The sequence below is a fragment of the Equus quagga genome, chromosome 22 (assembly GCF_021613505.1).
Source record: "Equus quagga isolate Etosha38 chromosome 22, UCLA_HA_Equagga_1.0, whole genome shotgun sequence".
NCBI classification, from domain to species: Eukaryota; Metazoa; Chordata; class Mammalia; order Perissodactyla; family Equidae; genus Equus; species Equus quagga.
The window spans coordinates 5,563,311-5,579,418 of record NC_060288.1 but is presented as its reverse complement, the minus strand read 5'-3'; the positions used below and the strand labels follow the sequence as shown (position 1 = coordinate 5,579,418).

The 16,108-nt window shown below is 42.1% G+C and overlaps 1 protein-coding gene across 7 annotated transcripts in view; it reads left to right on the top strand.

Annotated features, from left to right (window-relative positions):
- The window catches only part of TACC1 (transforming acidic coiled-coil containing protein 1), a 120,326-nt gene extending 111,320 nt beyond the window's left edge, over positions 1-9,006 (top strand). For all 7 annotated transcript variants that reach the window (XM_046648834.1, XM_046648838.1, XM_046648831.1 and 4 more), the window contains 3 exons: positions 337-443; positions 3,026-3,146; positions 4,216-9,006. In XM_046648834.1, the coding sequence (XP_046504790.1) occupies positions 337-443; positions 3,026-3,146; positions 4,216-4,284 (297 nt within the window). In that variant the 3' untranslated portion in view covers positions 4,285-9,006. The remainder of the gene's footprint in view (positions 1-336; positions 444-3,025; positions 3,147-4,215) is intronic.
- Positions 9,007-16,108: the final 7,102 nt, after the last annotated feature.

Here is a 16,108-nt window from a genome sequence, read left to right as displayed (position 1 = left end):
TTCATATTAAAATAAAAATAAGATTGGCCAATTTATCTAAAATGGGAATCAGGTTGCCATTCAGTTTTTAAAAACTGCCCTCCTAAAGTAGGTGTGTTGGTGTAACTGAACCTTACTGTATGATTTGAAAATTAATACATGAAGAAATTATCTAGAATGTCTTCAATGAGAATTACTTGTGCCTGTTTCAGATTACCATGGAGTGTAATGTGAAGTCATCTGAATTGTTTTCTCATTTTTTAAAAAAATGAAAACTCTGATACATGGTATATGTTATTAGTAGAAAAAAAACAAAATGACCTGTTTCTTTTATTTTAAATTGTCACTTTGGAACAGAATGAAGAAGCCCTGAAAAAGTGTGCTCAGGATTACTTAGCCAGAGTTAAACAAGAGGAACAGCGATATCAGGCGCTGAAAATCCACGCGGAAGAGAAACTAGACAAGTAAGAGCTTGCACATGAGAATCTCACTTTTCTTGATGCTGTCAGAAGGTTGATGGAGGCAAGAAAGAAATCGCCGTTTTGCAACTCCAGTTTGCTTCTGTGTGTGTGTGTGTCTGTGTCTGTGTGTGTGCGCCCGCTTTATTGAATTTTTTGAATAGGTAGAATCTTCACATGGTTCAAAAATTTAAAAGATACACCATCTGTCCTCCCACCCCATCCCCCATCCCCCGCCACCCCGGGTTCCTGCCTCTCTCCTCACCTGAGTAATTGCTATGCCTTTATCCTTCCAGATGTACTTTTTCCCCTTTCTTTTTGCCCCAGCTTTGTTGAGATATAATTGACATGTAACATTGTGTCAGTTTGAGGCGTGTGAGTGTTGACTTGATGCGTTTACCTGTGGCACCACTAAAGCCTTAGCTAACACCTGCATCAGGGCACATGATTACCTTTCTTTTTTACGGGGTGAGAATTTCCTTTTTTGTACAGATGATCACATACCTCGCTTTTTTCACTTAGCAGTATATTTTGGAAATCTTTCCGTCTCAATCCATGAAGAGCTTCCTTATTTTTTTAATAGCAATATGCTGTTCCATTGTTGGAATGTGTTATTTAGTTAACCAGTCCCCTCCTGTTGGACATTGAGGTTATTTAAAATCTGCTACAAACAATGCTGCGATAAGTAACCTTGCATGCATGTGAGTTATCTGTGTGATAGAAAAGGAATTGCTGGGCCAAAGAATGTATGAGTTTATAGTTATGATACGTATTGTCAGATTGCCCTCATTAGACTTTTATCCATTTACATCCCTACATAATGTATGAGAGCATCTCTTTTTCCTACGGCTTTGCCAGCAGATCACATTTTTGGTTTCCTGCAAATCTTATAGGTGAAAGATGGTGTTTCAATTTACTTGTTTCGTTTTTGGTAAGGAACAGAGCATTTACTTTATTTGATGTAGTTTTGATTTGTGTTTATCTTATGACTGAAATTGAACATATTTTAGCAGCCGACTGTAAGTGTATTTGCTTTACTGTGAATAACTCTATTCTTTGCATGGTTTTCTATTATCAGTTTATATATTTTGTACGTAAATATGTTTATGTATTAAGGATGCCAGCCCTTTGTAATATGAGTTGTGAATAACTTTTCCAGTTTGTCATTTATCTTTTGGCTCTGCCTGTGCTGTTTCTGATATGCAGAAATTTATTTTTATGTGATGAAATTTATTGGTCATTTCTTTTACAGCTTCTGGATTTCCTGTTATAGTAAGAAAGATGGTCCCCGTGCCGAATATAAAATATTCTCCCTTATTTTCCTTCTAATCCTTTTATGCCTTAATTTTTTTAATCCTTAAATCTGACACATTTGGAATTTGTGCTGGGGAGTAGTGTGAAGGATGCATCCAACTTTAATTTTTAAGTAGAAAGTAGTCCATACCTGTGCGTTTTGCTGTCTTGTCTTCCTGTTTGTAAAACCTTTTAAGTTCTGCCTTTCCCATTCCCACCCCCAGAGGTACTGCTATTAAAGGTTTATTATGAGTCCTTCCAGTCTTTTCTCTGTGCTTTTACAAATACTACCCAAAATGTTTTTGGACTCTTTTTTTAGTAATATTGGAGTCAAATAATGCAAGTTTCCTTTTTCACTTAATAGTATGTCATGGCCATTTTCCATGTCAGAACATATGGTTCACTCTAGTGATTTTTATGAGGTATAGGACTATTACATTCCTTTATTGAGGGGCGTTTAAATAGTTTCACCCTCTTTTCCATGCAGACAGCACTGCGGTGAGTGTCCTTGTGCACTCACCATTGTGCCGGGGGGTGTTGCTGTGGCTGGATCCCTAAAAGGGAACTGCTGGCTCAGAGGGCGGATGCACGTTAAACTGTAATAGTTACCACCACCTCGCCCTCCACAAAGACAGTTTTCATTCCCCCATCAGCACCTGAGCCTGTCTCTTTCCTGGCATCTAGGCCAGAATGAGACAAGATCATCCTTATTCATTTTTGCCAATATGATAAATTTTATCATTTTAATTTGCATGCCTCTGATTACTAGTGACTTTTTAGCATTCTTTCATCAGTTAATTGGCTGTTTATCAACTGACATTCATGGCTTTTTTAAATTTCCTTTTGCATCTCATTATTAAAGTCACTTTTAGGTCTGTGTCTCATAGATGTCATTGGTAAGTGTCCTGACTCTTTAGCTGTGACAGTCCCACAGATAATCCTGTCTGCTCTTGTACTGGTTAAAAAAATCCGAGATTGTTGTAGAAACTGTCATGTGATTCCATTTTCTAGTGACATATGAATTTTGAAGGGCACTGTGAACTTTGAGATTAATTCTACCATCGGTTAGCGCCGTGGAAATTTCCTTAGCAATTGTGTATAGACTGAATTTTTATAAATTACAGTTGAATTACTTAGGTCACCGATTGCTGTTTTTTCCTCTTATTTGTGAAGTCAGTTCTGTAGGTCTGTGTCTCGCAGATGTCAGCGGTTAGTACCCTGACTCTTTAGCTGTGGCTGATGACTAACCATGTGCTTTTTGTCCCTTTGTTCTGCAAACAAAACACCATAAACAGAGCCAATGAAGAGATTGCTCAGGTTCGAACAAAAGCAAAGGCTGAGAGCGCAGCTCTCCACGCCGGACTCCGGAAGGAGCAGATGAGGGTGGAGTCCCTGGAAAGGGCCCTTCAGCAGAAGGTACAGAGGGGCGCGTGGTGGTTCCTCCTCGCAGTGGTAGCTTACAGTGGGTCTCGGTGACAGAGGCCTTGCCTTTTTGCTCAGACCCTTTACTCCAGCTCCTTTGTGAACTGATTCAGGTGGAGATGAAGCAAACCCTTCAACTCCCAGGCATATCAGTGGGGGCCAGCCCCAGGCAGGGGGCAGAGAGGAGGCTACATTCACTGAAGTTCAGGGCAGCATGCTGGTTGGGCTCTGAGGCGATCTTCTTTTCTTTGTTTTTGCTTTTTATGTAGTATGTGAAGTCATGTTCCCATTTCATTGCAGTTTTACCCTCCAAGGGACATTTGGACGTCTAGAGGTATATTTGGTTGTCATAACTGGGAGATGCTACTGGCATCTGGTGGGTAGAGGCCAGAAATGCTGCTGAGCATTCCACAATGCAGGACAGCCCCCACAACAGAGACTGACCCCGCCCAAAATGTCAGTGGTGCCGTGGTTGAGAAACTCTGCTGTAGCTAAATAAAAACCAGTGTTAATGATGATGCCTATTGCTCACTACTCAGTGATTCTTAGACTTCATTTTTTGTACCCCTCTGGTGTTTTTCTGACTGTCTCCTATACGTACTCATGCCTATGGCATCCATTCAGCTAGGGCTGGGGTTTTTATCATGGTCCAATAACCCCTAAGACAGTGTTCCCTCAGATACTCAGACTCCAGAATCCCAGGTCCCTGGAGATGCTGATGCATCAAGTGAGGCTCGCCTACTTATGTTTTTAACAAGTACCCCAGGTAATTCTGTGATAACAAGAAAATTTGAGCACTAAGAGGTTCATGGACAAGCCGCAGAGAGCTGATGACTGCCCTCAGCCCCTACTCAATTCAAGCATAACCTTGTGAACACATGACCACTTTCCAGAGGAGGCTATTGCCCTCCTTTCTCTAAAGGGTCTCTACGTAAAAGAGTTAAGAACCACCGAGTTAGGATGTCTCGATAGAGTATAGCCAGTCTTGGGACTAGTTAGCTGTAATTGGCCTTCATCTCAGGACACAGCTGGCCTGCATAATCATACATCATTTGTCTTTCAGAACCAAGAAATCGAAGAACTGACGAAAATCTGTGATGAGCTGATTGCAAAGCTGGGAAAGACTGACTGAGTTCCCCCTGTTAGCTCAGCAGAGCTGCATCTGGCTGCTTCTCTCGTGACCACAATTATCTTGCCTTATCCAGGAATAATTTCCCCTTTGCAGAGAAAAAAAAAACCTTTAAAAAAAAGCACATGCCTACTGCTACCTGTCCCGCTTTGCTGCCAACGAAACAGCTCTGGAAGGAGCCCTAGAGTGTCGCACAGTCACGGAAGGAGTGGCGTCTGGCTGCCCTGGAGCCTCTCAGTTCTCCAGCAGTGGGTCCACTTAGACAGGCTGCTCAGTCTGGGTTTGTGGTTTCTCTATCTTTAGTTCGTTTTAGAGTCATCTTTGCTTTCCCGGGTGCGTTCAATTTGTGATTTTGTGTCTACTGTTTGGGATCATTTCCTGTCCGCTGTGTGTCTGTTTGTGACCTGTTTATTTAATCTTTTAAAGTTAATTTCCATATTAGTGGCTTTACTTGAGGAGATAATTTGGCTTATTGTTACTTCCAGTTTATAAACAAGAAGGGACTCCGAGCGCACATTTTCACACACTCACACACACGCGTTTACATATGCTGCTGTTTTTGCCTTGAAGCGTAGTCAAATAAGAACTCTCTACAGAAGAGCATATTTCCATAAATGTAAAACCCTGTTTTGAAATAGAGTCCTGGCTCAGAATGCCACTTCAGCATTGGGAGGGTTGGAGATGTGAAGCCCCCAGCCCCTTGCCTGTTGTGACTCATAACCCAGCACTCAGGTTTCACATCTGGGAAGGAGGTTTTGCTGTGATGTTTTGTTACCCTGGGATCTGAATGCTCCTCAGCCTTGATGAGTGGGGCCCTTTGGGGGAGTCTTAAGACCAAAAGTGTCTGCTTCCTGCGTGAACAGCAGCTGGGGAACCCCTCAAAGCTGGGGTTTGGCGGGTCTGTCCTAGAACCATTTAGTCTCCTCTGCTTCCGTTTGTCGCTACAAAATTAACATTTACTCTTTATTGTCTTTTTATTTGAAATGTGCAAGGGAAATCTACTTGTAAAAGGTTTAGATGACCTTCTCTGATTAAGAGGCAGGTGTAACCCCATTAGCAATTATACAGTGAAAAACAGTTGGTTTTGGACAAGTGTGATACATTGTTCTTCAGATTTTTTCAAGGCAAAAAAAATCCTTTCAAACTTAAGATAGTAGAATTTTAAACACAATGGGCAGTAAGAAGCATGTGAACCACTCCAGAAATCAGCACGTTTTGAATCTTTTTAAAACAAAGATCATTTGAATAGTGGAGGAGGGGCACGCAGGGAGCAGGCTCACACTCACAAAACCAAATTCCTCAAGCTCTTCCTGGACTCAGTTCAGAGTGGTGGGGCCATTAACCCTCCACTGGAAATTTTCCATGTAAGGTCAGTGAATTCCCTTCCATTTGACAGGCAAACCAAATCCATGCAAGTGTTTTAAAGCACTCTTTTGTCTTAATCTTAACACCTTGAGAGTCTTCACCGTAATGTGCACTATATTCGGTACGTGTAAGTTTTCGTCCCATTCTCGTAAAACCATTGCATGATGCAGCTTCAGCAGTGAATCGTGCCTAGTGGAGAACCTCTGTAGATCTTTGCAAATGAATTCTTCCTTAGCAGTGTACTCTTCACAGGGTGCAATCTTTGGCCCCAGGCAGGTCAATAATGTCTTTTAAAGCCAGAAGTCACGTTTTACCAATATGCATTTATCATAATTGGTGCTTGGGCTGTATTTTAAAGCCTACTGTCTTAACATTTTGTACAAAAAAGGACAGAAATGATTTGTGGTTGAAGAAGTGACTTGACAATCATTTGGGCTTTGAAAGCAGTCGCTGTGGTCTCGTGTGAACGCTGTCCTGTAGTCACAGTGTCAGTGGAGGACCAGTGTCTCCAGCTGGCGGAGCTGATTTCCTCTTTCAGTCTTCTGCTACGAGGGAAATTAACTTTGCATTTTGCAGACAGAAGCATTGCTAAACCTTTTTGCTGCTGTGTCTTGGTGACACGTCCGTGTTTTGCATTGATCTGTTTTAAGCATGAAAGGCTTATAGTGGTCTCCATTATAAATCCATAATCTTCTTTAGGCTTCTTGTCTATGAAAAGAGAAGTAGCTGTGTGTTAAAACAAGTGATGACAATCCGTCCCTCGCGCACTGGCGGAAGGGATCCCTTCAGAACTAGACCCTAGTGAGTGAAGTTGTTGCACAAAGGATAAGAAAGGGGCCCTGTTAAGTGATATTTGCCGCTGGCCTCTCAACCACGCCCGTGACCAGGAAATGTTCTCCCTTCTTAGTTAATGGGTGGATATTCCCCAACACGAATAAAAATGTAGTTTACAGCTGGCAAATTAAGAGAATGTACTGGGCGGTATGAAGTATGTTTGTTTATTTCTCTTTAAAAATAAGCCAAAAAAAACCCCAAACTTTTAGACCTCTGGAGAGTAAGAATACAGCCCGGAGATGTGCTTCCCAACATGTCAGGGCCAAATTACTTGTTAGCTGGGCAAGAATAAACCCTGTTAGAGACATGGCGAGGGAAATGAGGGGCAGCTGCCGGCCCGGGTGTGGTTGGGGAGTGTTAGCTGATCTTGTTGAGGCTCTGGATCCAGAGCCCTGTCTTAAGGTTTTGACTTTGCCAAAGTGTAGATAGATAGTCTTTACCTAAAAGTATTTTAATTGGAGGGTTTAATGTAAGACAGAGCGACCAGTTTGTCACTTGGTTGGCTGGTCAGTTACTGTCAGACCTCTGGAGATTTACTTTATTTGGAGAAGCTCCTGGGAGCTGGTGACCTGCCCAAACCTTTTGTTCTGTAAAACTGTTCTGGAAATATTGAGAAGCCCAGTTTTCTCACGTGATCTCTAGCTTCTTCAGACCCGGCCCAAATTAGGAAGTGCAGACCACATGGTGGTGAGAAACTCTGAGGATCTGGCAGCCTTCCAGAATGATATGGGGTCAAAGGGAGGTTTACAGTTCGCTCGGGAGGACAGCTCAAGTCGAATTTCTTTTCCAGCCAGTTACCCTTTGTACCTGTGCCGCACTGTGCAGCTCTCACAAATGCTTAGATACTTGTTGGACAGCCCTGAATCCGTCCTGTTATAATGGGGAGTATAGACGGCCTCGAATATTCCTGGGCTGCCTGCAAGCACTCAGAGGGGAGCACTCACTCAAACCCCGTAACAAGGGGCTCTGTGGTGGCTCTCACGCGCAAAGGGGAGTTTTTAAAGGGCGAGCGCTGGAGAGTCATGTACACTAGTTGGAAGTGATTCAGCACATCCCTTTTTAGTGGAGTGAAAGCTCTGAGGCTCCCTTTTTATGTCCTTTTGGCCTCTCACTACCATTGGTAGCCATCTCATGAACTGGACCCCACTGCTGCCTCTGTAGCTTTGCAACCATGCAAGCTTGCTCTCGGACTTGGGTTTCTTACTTTATCCTCTTGTTGGGAAGAGAGAAACTAGGTGTTGAAAGAGTCAGTGACTGGGGCAAAGGATTTTAAAGTAAAGATGTATATATTCTGAAGAACTTAGAAGATAGCAGATTATTATTTGCTTATTAAAGAACAAATATAGTCTGGGAACCCCAGAAGGTCAAGCCAAAGGTCTAAGAAGTCATCTTCTTCAAGGATTTTATTAAAGAACTATTTTGGGGAGACATCTGTTCAAAAAGACTTTGCCTCCAGATTCTTGTGATTTTAAAAAAGCAATTTATTGCTCAAACCTTGAGTCTCCCAACTTGATATAATAGACACTTCTCTCTAAGGCTCTCCTCTGGAAAATAATGTAAATGACAGCATTTCCAGCGAGGACCCATTCCTTAGTGCCCAGAGCTAGCCGTCTTGGAGACTAAAGATTGCACTTTTCGTAGTTCTTTTTGTCCAAATGCAATCCCATTTCTGTGCCTCTTAGCATGCAGTTAGATTTGGACAAACGAGATTCCTAAGGAATGACTTTATTAACTATAATATGGTTACAGCTATTACACATATATATATATTTTTCGGGTTGTAGTTCTAACGTGGAGGCGTGGCGCTGGCCTGTGGCGGTCTGCATAACGCTTTAACTCATTTGCAGGAGGCCAGGCGTGGAGCTGAGTGGAGCTTAAACCTTCCTTGTGTCGATTCTTCACTTTAGAACTGTAAAGATGCCACTTTCTCCTCCTCTGCCTTTTAGTGGTATCTAAAATAAATTCCAAAAAGTATCTCCTAGTCACATGGTTAACCGACATTCTGTGTTTATGAATAACTTTCAAGTGGACCTATGAAAACTTGAACTCTGGAAGCGCCACCTGTGCAGACACAGGGCAGCCTGTGGGTTCCCCCCGCACAGCTCCAGGCGCGGGCCTTCTCCCCCAGTGCCGCGGGATCCAGGCATTTTCAAATCTCAGAGGTAGCGGTAAACTTTTCTGTGTTGCTGTTAGCAAGTGTGTGTTTGCCAGTAGATCCCATTCGTACTAATGTGCCAACAAGTGAACGCTAATTGCACATCTGCTTCCACTGTGTCCCCACGGGTGCCATGAAGTGTGTGAGGAGCCTCTTGCCTGGAGGAGTGGACGCTGCGTTGACTACTGCTGTCAGGATTGTGTTGTGTGGAATAATCATCTGCATAAATTTTATATGCACAGTAATTTCCCTTTTATATGTCAGGTAAATATTTGTAAAAGTTATACTCACACAAATGAAATTATTATAATGATTACTAATATATTTTTTCCATGTTTCATTGCCTGAATAAACACTGTTTACCACTGTTCTATTTGGGGTGTATGTTTTTTTTTTCCTGGTTAGAAGTCTTTTTATCCCCGAGAATGAAAATTTATGACAGCTTCGTCTTTATGAGCTCCATATTTCAGTTTGAAAATAGAAAAGACGACGTTTTCACTACACTCATTTTGTGGGAATTTATGCATTTGGTTGGGTGTGTAATTACAAACAAAACAAACTTTGGACCTCAGACCTTGCCATATAAATTTCTGTGCCTTTGCATCTGTGCAAACAGTCTTAATTGGGTGCCTCTTGATTTTGCTCAGAGACTGCTTGTCTGCCCTGGCATTTTCCAAGTCATAAGAACCCAAGTCACCCCAAGCTTTCTGACTCGTTGAAGGACACAGGATAAGGCAGAACTGTGTAAACATGGCAGGACGGCCCACAGAAAATAATTGACGTTTTACGTTTCTTCTAGGTTAATAGCAGGAAAAACTTTTTCAGTACTGGCCAGGCCAACTCGGTGCCTTGAGGGGTAGGGAACTGGGCAGGAAATTTCGTGAGTTTTACCACAGGAGAAGATAAATTAGGAGGCTAGTTAAGGCTCCATTTTACAACTTAGGTGGGGATCCACTGAGAAAAATCAGAGCACTGTCGCCTTCTTGGTACTCGCCGCATCTGAAGTGATTGCAGTCTATAAGGTTCCTGGAAAGAATCTTTCTTACCAGTGTGCTCCTGAACTGCCGGCGGGGCGTCCTTCAGAATGACTACAGCCTTGTACTAAATGCTACAGACAGAAATTATCATTCTCTAAGAATTAGTAGCATGAATAAAGTGGAAATTACCTTTCTACTCTCTTACAGAATTTTATTCTTGGATAATATGAGAATTTTATTCTTAGATAATATGAGATTAGTAGTGTTTTTCACACTTTTACAAATAGAGGTTCATGGGATCATTTTAGTGAGTGGCAATCAGTATTTTAATAAGGAAATATGACAGGAAATATCAAAGTACATTGTACAAGGTAAGGGTAAGTATTGCGTCAGGAAATTTGTTTCAGTTAAAAATGTGTGTCTACTAGGTCATGATGAAAAATGAATTTCTTGCTATGGCGTGTCAAAGCACGAAAAAACTGGATCTAACCAACTGAAGTCATTTTGCAACTGAAGAAACAGGCCAGAGAGAGAAGCGATGTGACCAAGACCAGAGCTTGTATAGAGTCGCCCTCAAAATGGACGAAGTTGTCACTTGGTCCTCTTTAAGCTCCTTAAATCCGAGCTCTCCCAGGTTTGGGTAGTACGTTTGGATCATTTTCTAAGTTTGTAGGCATTTAAGGACCAATCAAAACCAAATATCTTTTTCCTACATTCATTCATTTACCAAATACTAATTGCATTGGCAGAGTTTAAAGTGAAACATGCAAAAGTTCCCGAGGCTGGGTAGCTAGAGAGAAATTGTTTTCAAGTTTGAAACTCCACTGAAGTATAAATGATCTGCTAGTTAAAACTGTGTTTTCCCTGGGGGCCGGCCCCATGGCCGAGTGGTTAAGTTCACGCGCTCCGCTTCGGCAGCCTAGGGTTTCGCAGGTTCGGATCCTGGGCATGGACATGGCACCACTCATCAAGCCATGCTGAGGTGGCGTCCCACATGCCACAACTAGAAGGACCCACAACTAAAATGTACAACTATGTACTGGGAGGATTTGGAGAAAAAAAAAATAAGATTGGCAATAGTTGTTAGCTCAGGTGCCAATCTTTAAAAAAAAAAAATCTGCTCTTTCCCAGAAGAAAGCATCCCCATTCTACATTTCTTAGCCCAGTTGTGACTTGTAGGTTATTTAAATAGTGTGCTTGAGGATGGGAACACAGCAGTGCTTACAATCTAATTATAAGATAAATCTAACCCCAAACAGGACAAAGGTGGCGTGGGGTTGACAAGGAACGTGGCACTAGTGCCGAGAGTCCAGGCGGAAGGACGCAGTAACTGCATAGAGTGGGGGGCCGTGTAGAATACCACGCTCTGGCCTCGGCCCGGCTTCACATCCCAGCCTCTCCGTTATCTCACCTGCCTGGGCTTCAGTTTGCCTCACTCTGGGGATAGTAGTTCCCACCTCCTGAGGTGATCGTGAGGACTCGGCAATAATACTTGCATTAAGGGCCCTTAGGTCCTTAATAAACGCTAGTGATTACCATCACCTAAAACCTCGAGTTTATGAAATTGTCAAATGGTGGCTCCCCCTTAGAACCAAATGATTTGGTTCCTTGTTTTATTGGACATCTCAAAATAACAAGGTTTTGGAAACTTGCGAGTTACCTAACTTTGTTCTTTTATTTGAGATTGGTAGGAGGTGGAGGAGGATTTGCTGAAGACAGATTCCAAAGTTGGGGTGATGGAGCTATTAAATGGGGAGTGGAGGGCTCTGTTGGTGTGTTACAGACATTCCAAGACTCCCCAGACCTGTACCAGCCATGAAATACTAGGTTTCTGTGGTCTCTATTTTTCCTTTGCCAAAATGGGTACATTCTTTGAAGTTTGGTTCCCGTGGGAATATATATGCAAGAACAGACTGAAGCTATAACAACAGAAATTCATCTTCTAGCCAATTTAAAGGAAAGAGTCATTGACATTTGAGTCCTCTATGTGCCAGGTGCCTTTGCAAATATGTCACTTTAACAGTTCCATGTAGGTGGAATTGTTTTTTGTTTTTTTTTAACCAGTGGAAAAAATGAGGCTAAAAAACACAACACCAAACAGTTAGCTAAGAAGGTGGAGCTGGCATGTGGACCCAGGTCTTGATTTCAAGTCCCATTCTCCTTAAGGCCATGTTGGGACATACTTTGGAATATTTTCTTCAATAATGAAAAGGAGGACTTTTTATTCACTAAATGAATTTTCTTGCTCTCATCTGGAGTGACTATTTCAATGGATATTACAGAAGCCTTTACATAATCATGTCACCAAAATTCAGCAGAGGGAGAACATGAAACCTAGTCAAAGACCCTTAATTCATGACTGTTTTGGAGAGGCACTCTCGAGGGAAGACAAAACTATTCTCCTTCGTTTCAGGCATGTTTTGCAGAAGGAGCTTTGGCGTGGAAGGCTGAGATGCGGGGTCTAGTCCTCATTTTTGTCAACTGCTTTGGGCAGGCCCTTAACACCCTCATTTGGACTGAGAATGCTAGAAGGTGCCTTTGATTTTACAAGTTTGCCTAAAGTGCTGACCCTAAGGCAAAGCTCCCCTAGTTTCCCTTTCAGAATCCTCTGGAAACGCCTGTCTTGAGATGTACTGACTAGAGTGAACTTGCCACAAGATGGCGAGTCCATAGGACTTTCTGCCAAGTCCACTGTGGCTGCCGCATTCAGAGAGGTGGACACCAGCCCACATCACAGAAGAAGGGGAAGGGCCTCATGCCCCACACTGACATCCAAGTCTGCTGCGCTCTCGTTTCCTCTGGCCACTGCTGCTCTCTGGCCCTCAGTTTTGTCCACAGGATGTGAAGTTGGGTTCTGTCCTCCAAGCCTCTCCTGAGAGACGGTGTCATTACAACCACTGTACCCAACTCTCCTATGACTCAAGCTGGCACGTGCTAAATGTTTGCCCGTTGCATGCCCTGTGAAGATGGCCAGCCTGTGTCATATGCATCTTTGAGAATAGATTAAATTGACAAAATGTGTCAAGTTCTTCAGATGTGCAAACTCATAAACACGAATATTCAACCATTAGACATTGTATAGACTTAGAAAGGCATTTTTGTTCTAGACATCAAAAGTGACAGCACAATTAACTAATTCGGTGCATTCAGGCATAATCACAGTATTTTATAAAATCTTGAAGAGTCGGGACAGACCGGTTCAGACCTTGTGGGTGATGTGTATAATAAATATGCCTTCTGTGTCACCCAAAGGCCAATACTTCGTGTAACTTGTCTTTTATGAAGTCTTGATTTTCCCAGACACGTTTTTTCCTTTCTCCCTTTCAGCTGTCTTTGTAACATCACCAATTTTCAGCAAAAATAAGACATCTGAAATATGATTTTATTTCCTGCATCAGTTTCCAGTGGAAATGCGTGTGAATGGTCGCTGGGGGGCTCCACTCCCAAAGACTTAGAGTCTTTAGGGCCATGTTTTTCAAACTGACGGTCCAAACCCGTTTTAGAGGATATGAATTAGAACAGAAAAGAAGAGAGCTGGTTGAAAGTAAATAGTGAAGCAAAGTACTGTTTCGTGAAACTTAATTCATTTACATGTATGCATGTGTACATGTGTGGGGGTTGCAATTTTAAACGTCTTGGGTTAGAGGCCTGAAAAGTTAAAGTTTGAAGGTTTGAAAACCTGACTTTAGGTTATGGGGGAGGGAGATTGTTGACTCAGTCAAGGAATTTAGGGAAGCGAAAAATAACTTACGATGGCAATGTCCGTCTTCTCGAAGTAAGCTGCAGAGTCAGAGCACTTAGGTACTGACAAGCGCAGTTTATGGTAACTGAAGAAATCAGAAGTCGAACAGGGACATGAGGCTGCATCCAGAAAACAGGGCGTAAGGAAAATTCCTTTCTAATGCTCAGTTCAGAGGGAAAGAAGAAAAGAGGAAGTTAGGAGGGGGCATATAAAGAAGAAAAGCTTATAAACCTAAAATTGCTCTAAAAATAGTCTATTAAAAAAAAAAAGAATGAAAGTCAAATCCTTCCTTCCTTCCTCCATGCCCATAGCTCTTCCCCTCCCCGTGGCAGCAGAGGGCAGGCTGCTGAGCTCAGAGCTCCATTTCTGTTTGCTACCACCGCTAAAAATTAACCTGACTCACACCTGAGAAAACGAAACCTCCTCTGTGAGAAGCAAGAATTCTCCTTGGGTACAAGCTCGTATTCTAAACTCTCTTTACACAGTTCGAGTCTAGATTATAAATGTTTGTATAAATGCAGAAGGAGATCTCTTATTAAAATCTTAACTAGATTTGGTTGATTTTCTGTTGCCATCAATGCCATTCTTCACTTGAGTGACCACAAACAATTAACACACGTATGTTAAATGAATAAGTGACTAAGTCACCAGGTTACTGCATATTTTCAAAAGTGTGATAAAATTTGAAGTTGAGTCTGAGTGTTTGAGGTAAGGGTATAAACCTAAGGAGAAAATGAGAAGATTCACCACAATGTCACACAGGTCGAACTCAGAGAGCTCCAGAGATCTGGTAAAATAATTAGTCAATTGCAATATTTGCTGAAATAACCACCAGCTTCTCTAAACATTTTTAACTTATTTTGGAAAAATTTTAGACTTACAGGGAAGTTTCAAGGATTTTCTAACCTTCTCTTCCTTGTTTTGTGGTTAGCTGTCTACTTCAGCCCTTCCCTGTCTCTCATCCCTTTAGGATGTCCCAAGAGGGTTGGAGCATTTTTTGAGCACTCACCATATGCCGAGTCCTGGCCAGGTGCTGAGGGGAGAAGCTTTGTCCATTTCTTTCCCAGGTGTTCCCCCTCTTTTTTCGAGCATTATTGTACTTATGTGGTTTGTTACACAAAGGACAAGAAAGGACCATGAGCTCTTCACTCCATCTTAGAAATAAACTTTATCCTGGTTATAGCTAAGTTAACATATATTTCTTAATAAGTCCTTTTTTTTTTTTTTTTTTTAGTGAGGAAGATTAGCCCTGAGCTAACATCTGTGCCAATCTTCCTCTGTTTCATATGTGGGAGGCCTCCACAGCATGGTTGATGAGTGGAGTAGTTCCCCACCTGGGATCCAAACCCGCGAACCTGGGACACTAAAGCAGAGTGTGCGGAACTTTAACCACTTGGCCATGGGGCTGGCCCCGTTTCTTAATTATTTTTTGTTAAAGCTGCAAACTGATATGTGATAACTTTCCTTAGATGAAAGAAAGGCCCCTTTCCTTTTCCTGCCTGCATCTTCTATGCAAAGAACCTGAGTCAAGTTGAGAAGAGAGCTGGGTTCAAGACCCGCCTACACACTGGAGCTCTGGACAGTCACTGCAATACGTGGACCTCTTCCCTCACCTATAGAATCCCAGAAGCTTGGCCTCACTCTATGGCTCTAAACTATTTTTAAAACTACGTATGTGTTTCAGTATGCTAACATATTAAATGTGTCTTTAAAACTTGAGCTCTTCAATTTCTGTTCAGGTTTCCTTCATATTCCAGACATGTTCTCCTGACACAACTGTTCTCCTGATTCATTTGGTCATAGTCCTGCGCTGAGAAATGCTACTTTTTATGGAATTCCTGTTTGAAAGTCCACCATCCAAATTAACATTTGCCTGAGCCCTAAATGAAATTAAATCATAGGCACAAAAAAAGAAACGGAATTGCGAACCCCTAAGCAAAAATATAGCTGCACCTTTGTGTGTGTAACTTTAGTCACTCAGTGTTCATGGACCTGTGAGGCAGGACGCAAAGCAGGCAGCATCTGGAGATTCTAGCTGGGTCCATTTCAGTTCTGTAGGTGGATCAAATTTAGGGCCTATCTGTGCTTTTTGACACTGATCTGCCATTTTCCTATTTCTGGACAATTCCTAATTCTGGTCTATGAAATTGACAATGCCAATATCATATAGTCTGACAGCTTTTCCAGTTACTGTGGAGAAGATATCTTGTCATATCTTGTCATGTGAGTCTGGTCACATTTTTGGATCAGCAGATATTATTTAGACATTTATAATTCCATTTTATTCTAAAAAGGATTTAAGGCAGTTTACAGGCAGAGTATAAAGCTATCAACGTCATTGAAGATTTCAGTTAAGAGTGATTATGACAAAGGACTTGGTTGATGCAGTTGGGACCAGTCACTGCCACCCCACCCACATGACAGGCTTGGCCAAGCCAGCGATCATCCTGTCATCACTACAAATTGAATCTTTCTGAAAAGATTTAGCAAGTTACTCTCCTAAAATGTCTCCCTTTTGCCTCGATCCATTTGTTACTTAATCTGACAAATATTTGAACATCTGTCACATGAGAAGGACTAGATTAGGGTTATGTGAATAAGGCATACTTCTTGCCCTCAGTTACCCACTATCTAATTCAGGGGTCAGCAAACGATGGCCGGGGGCCAAATCCGGCCTACTGCCTGTCTGTGTATGGCCCTCGAGCTAAGAATGATTTTTATATTTTTAACTGGTCGGGAAAAAAAAATAAAAGG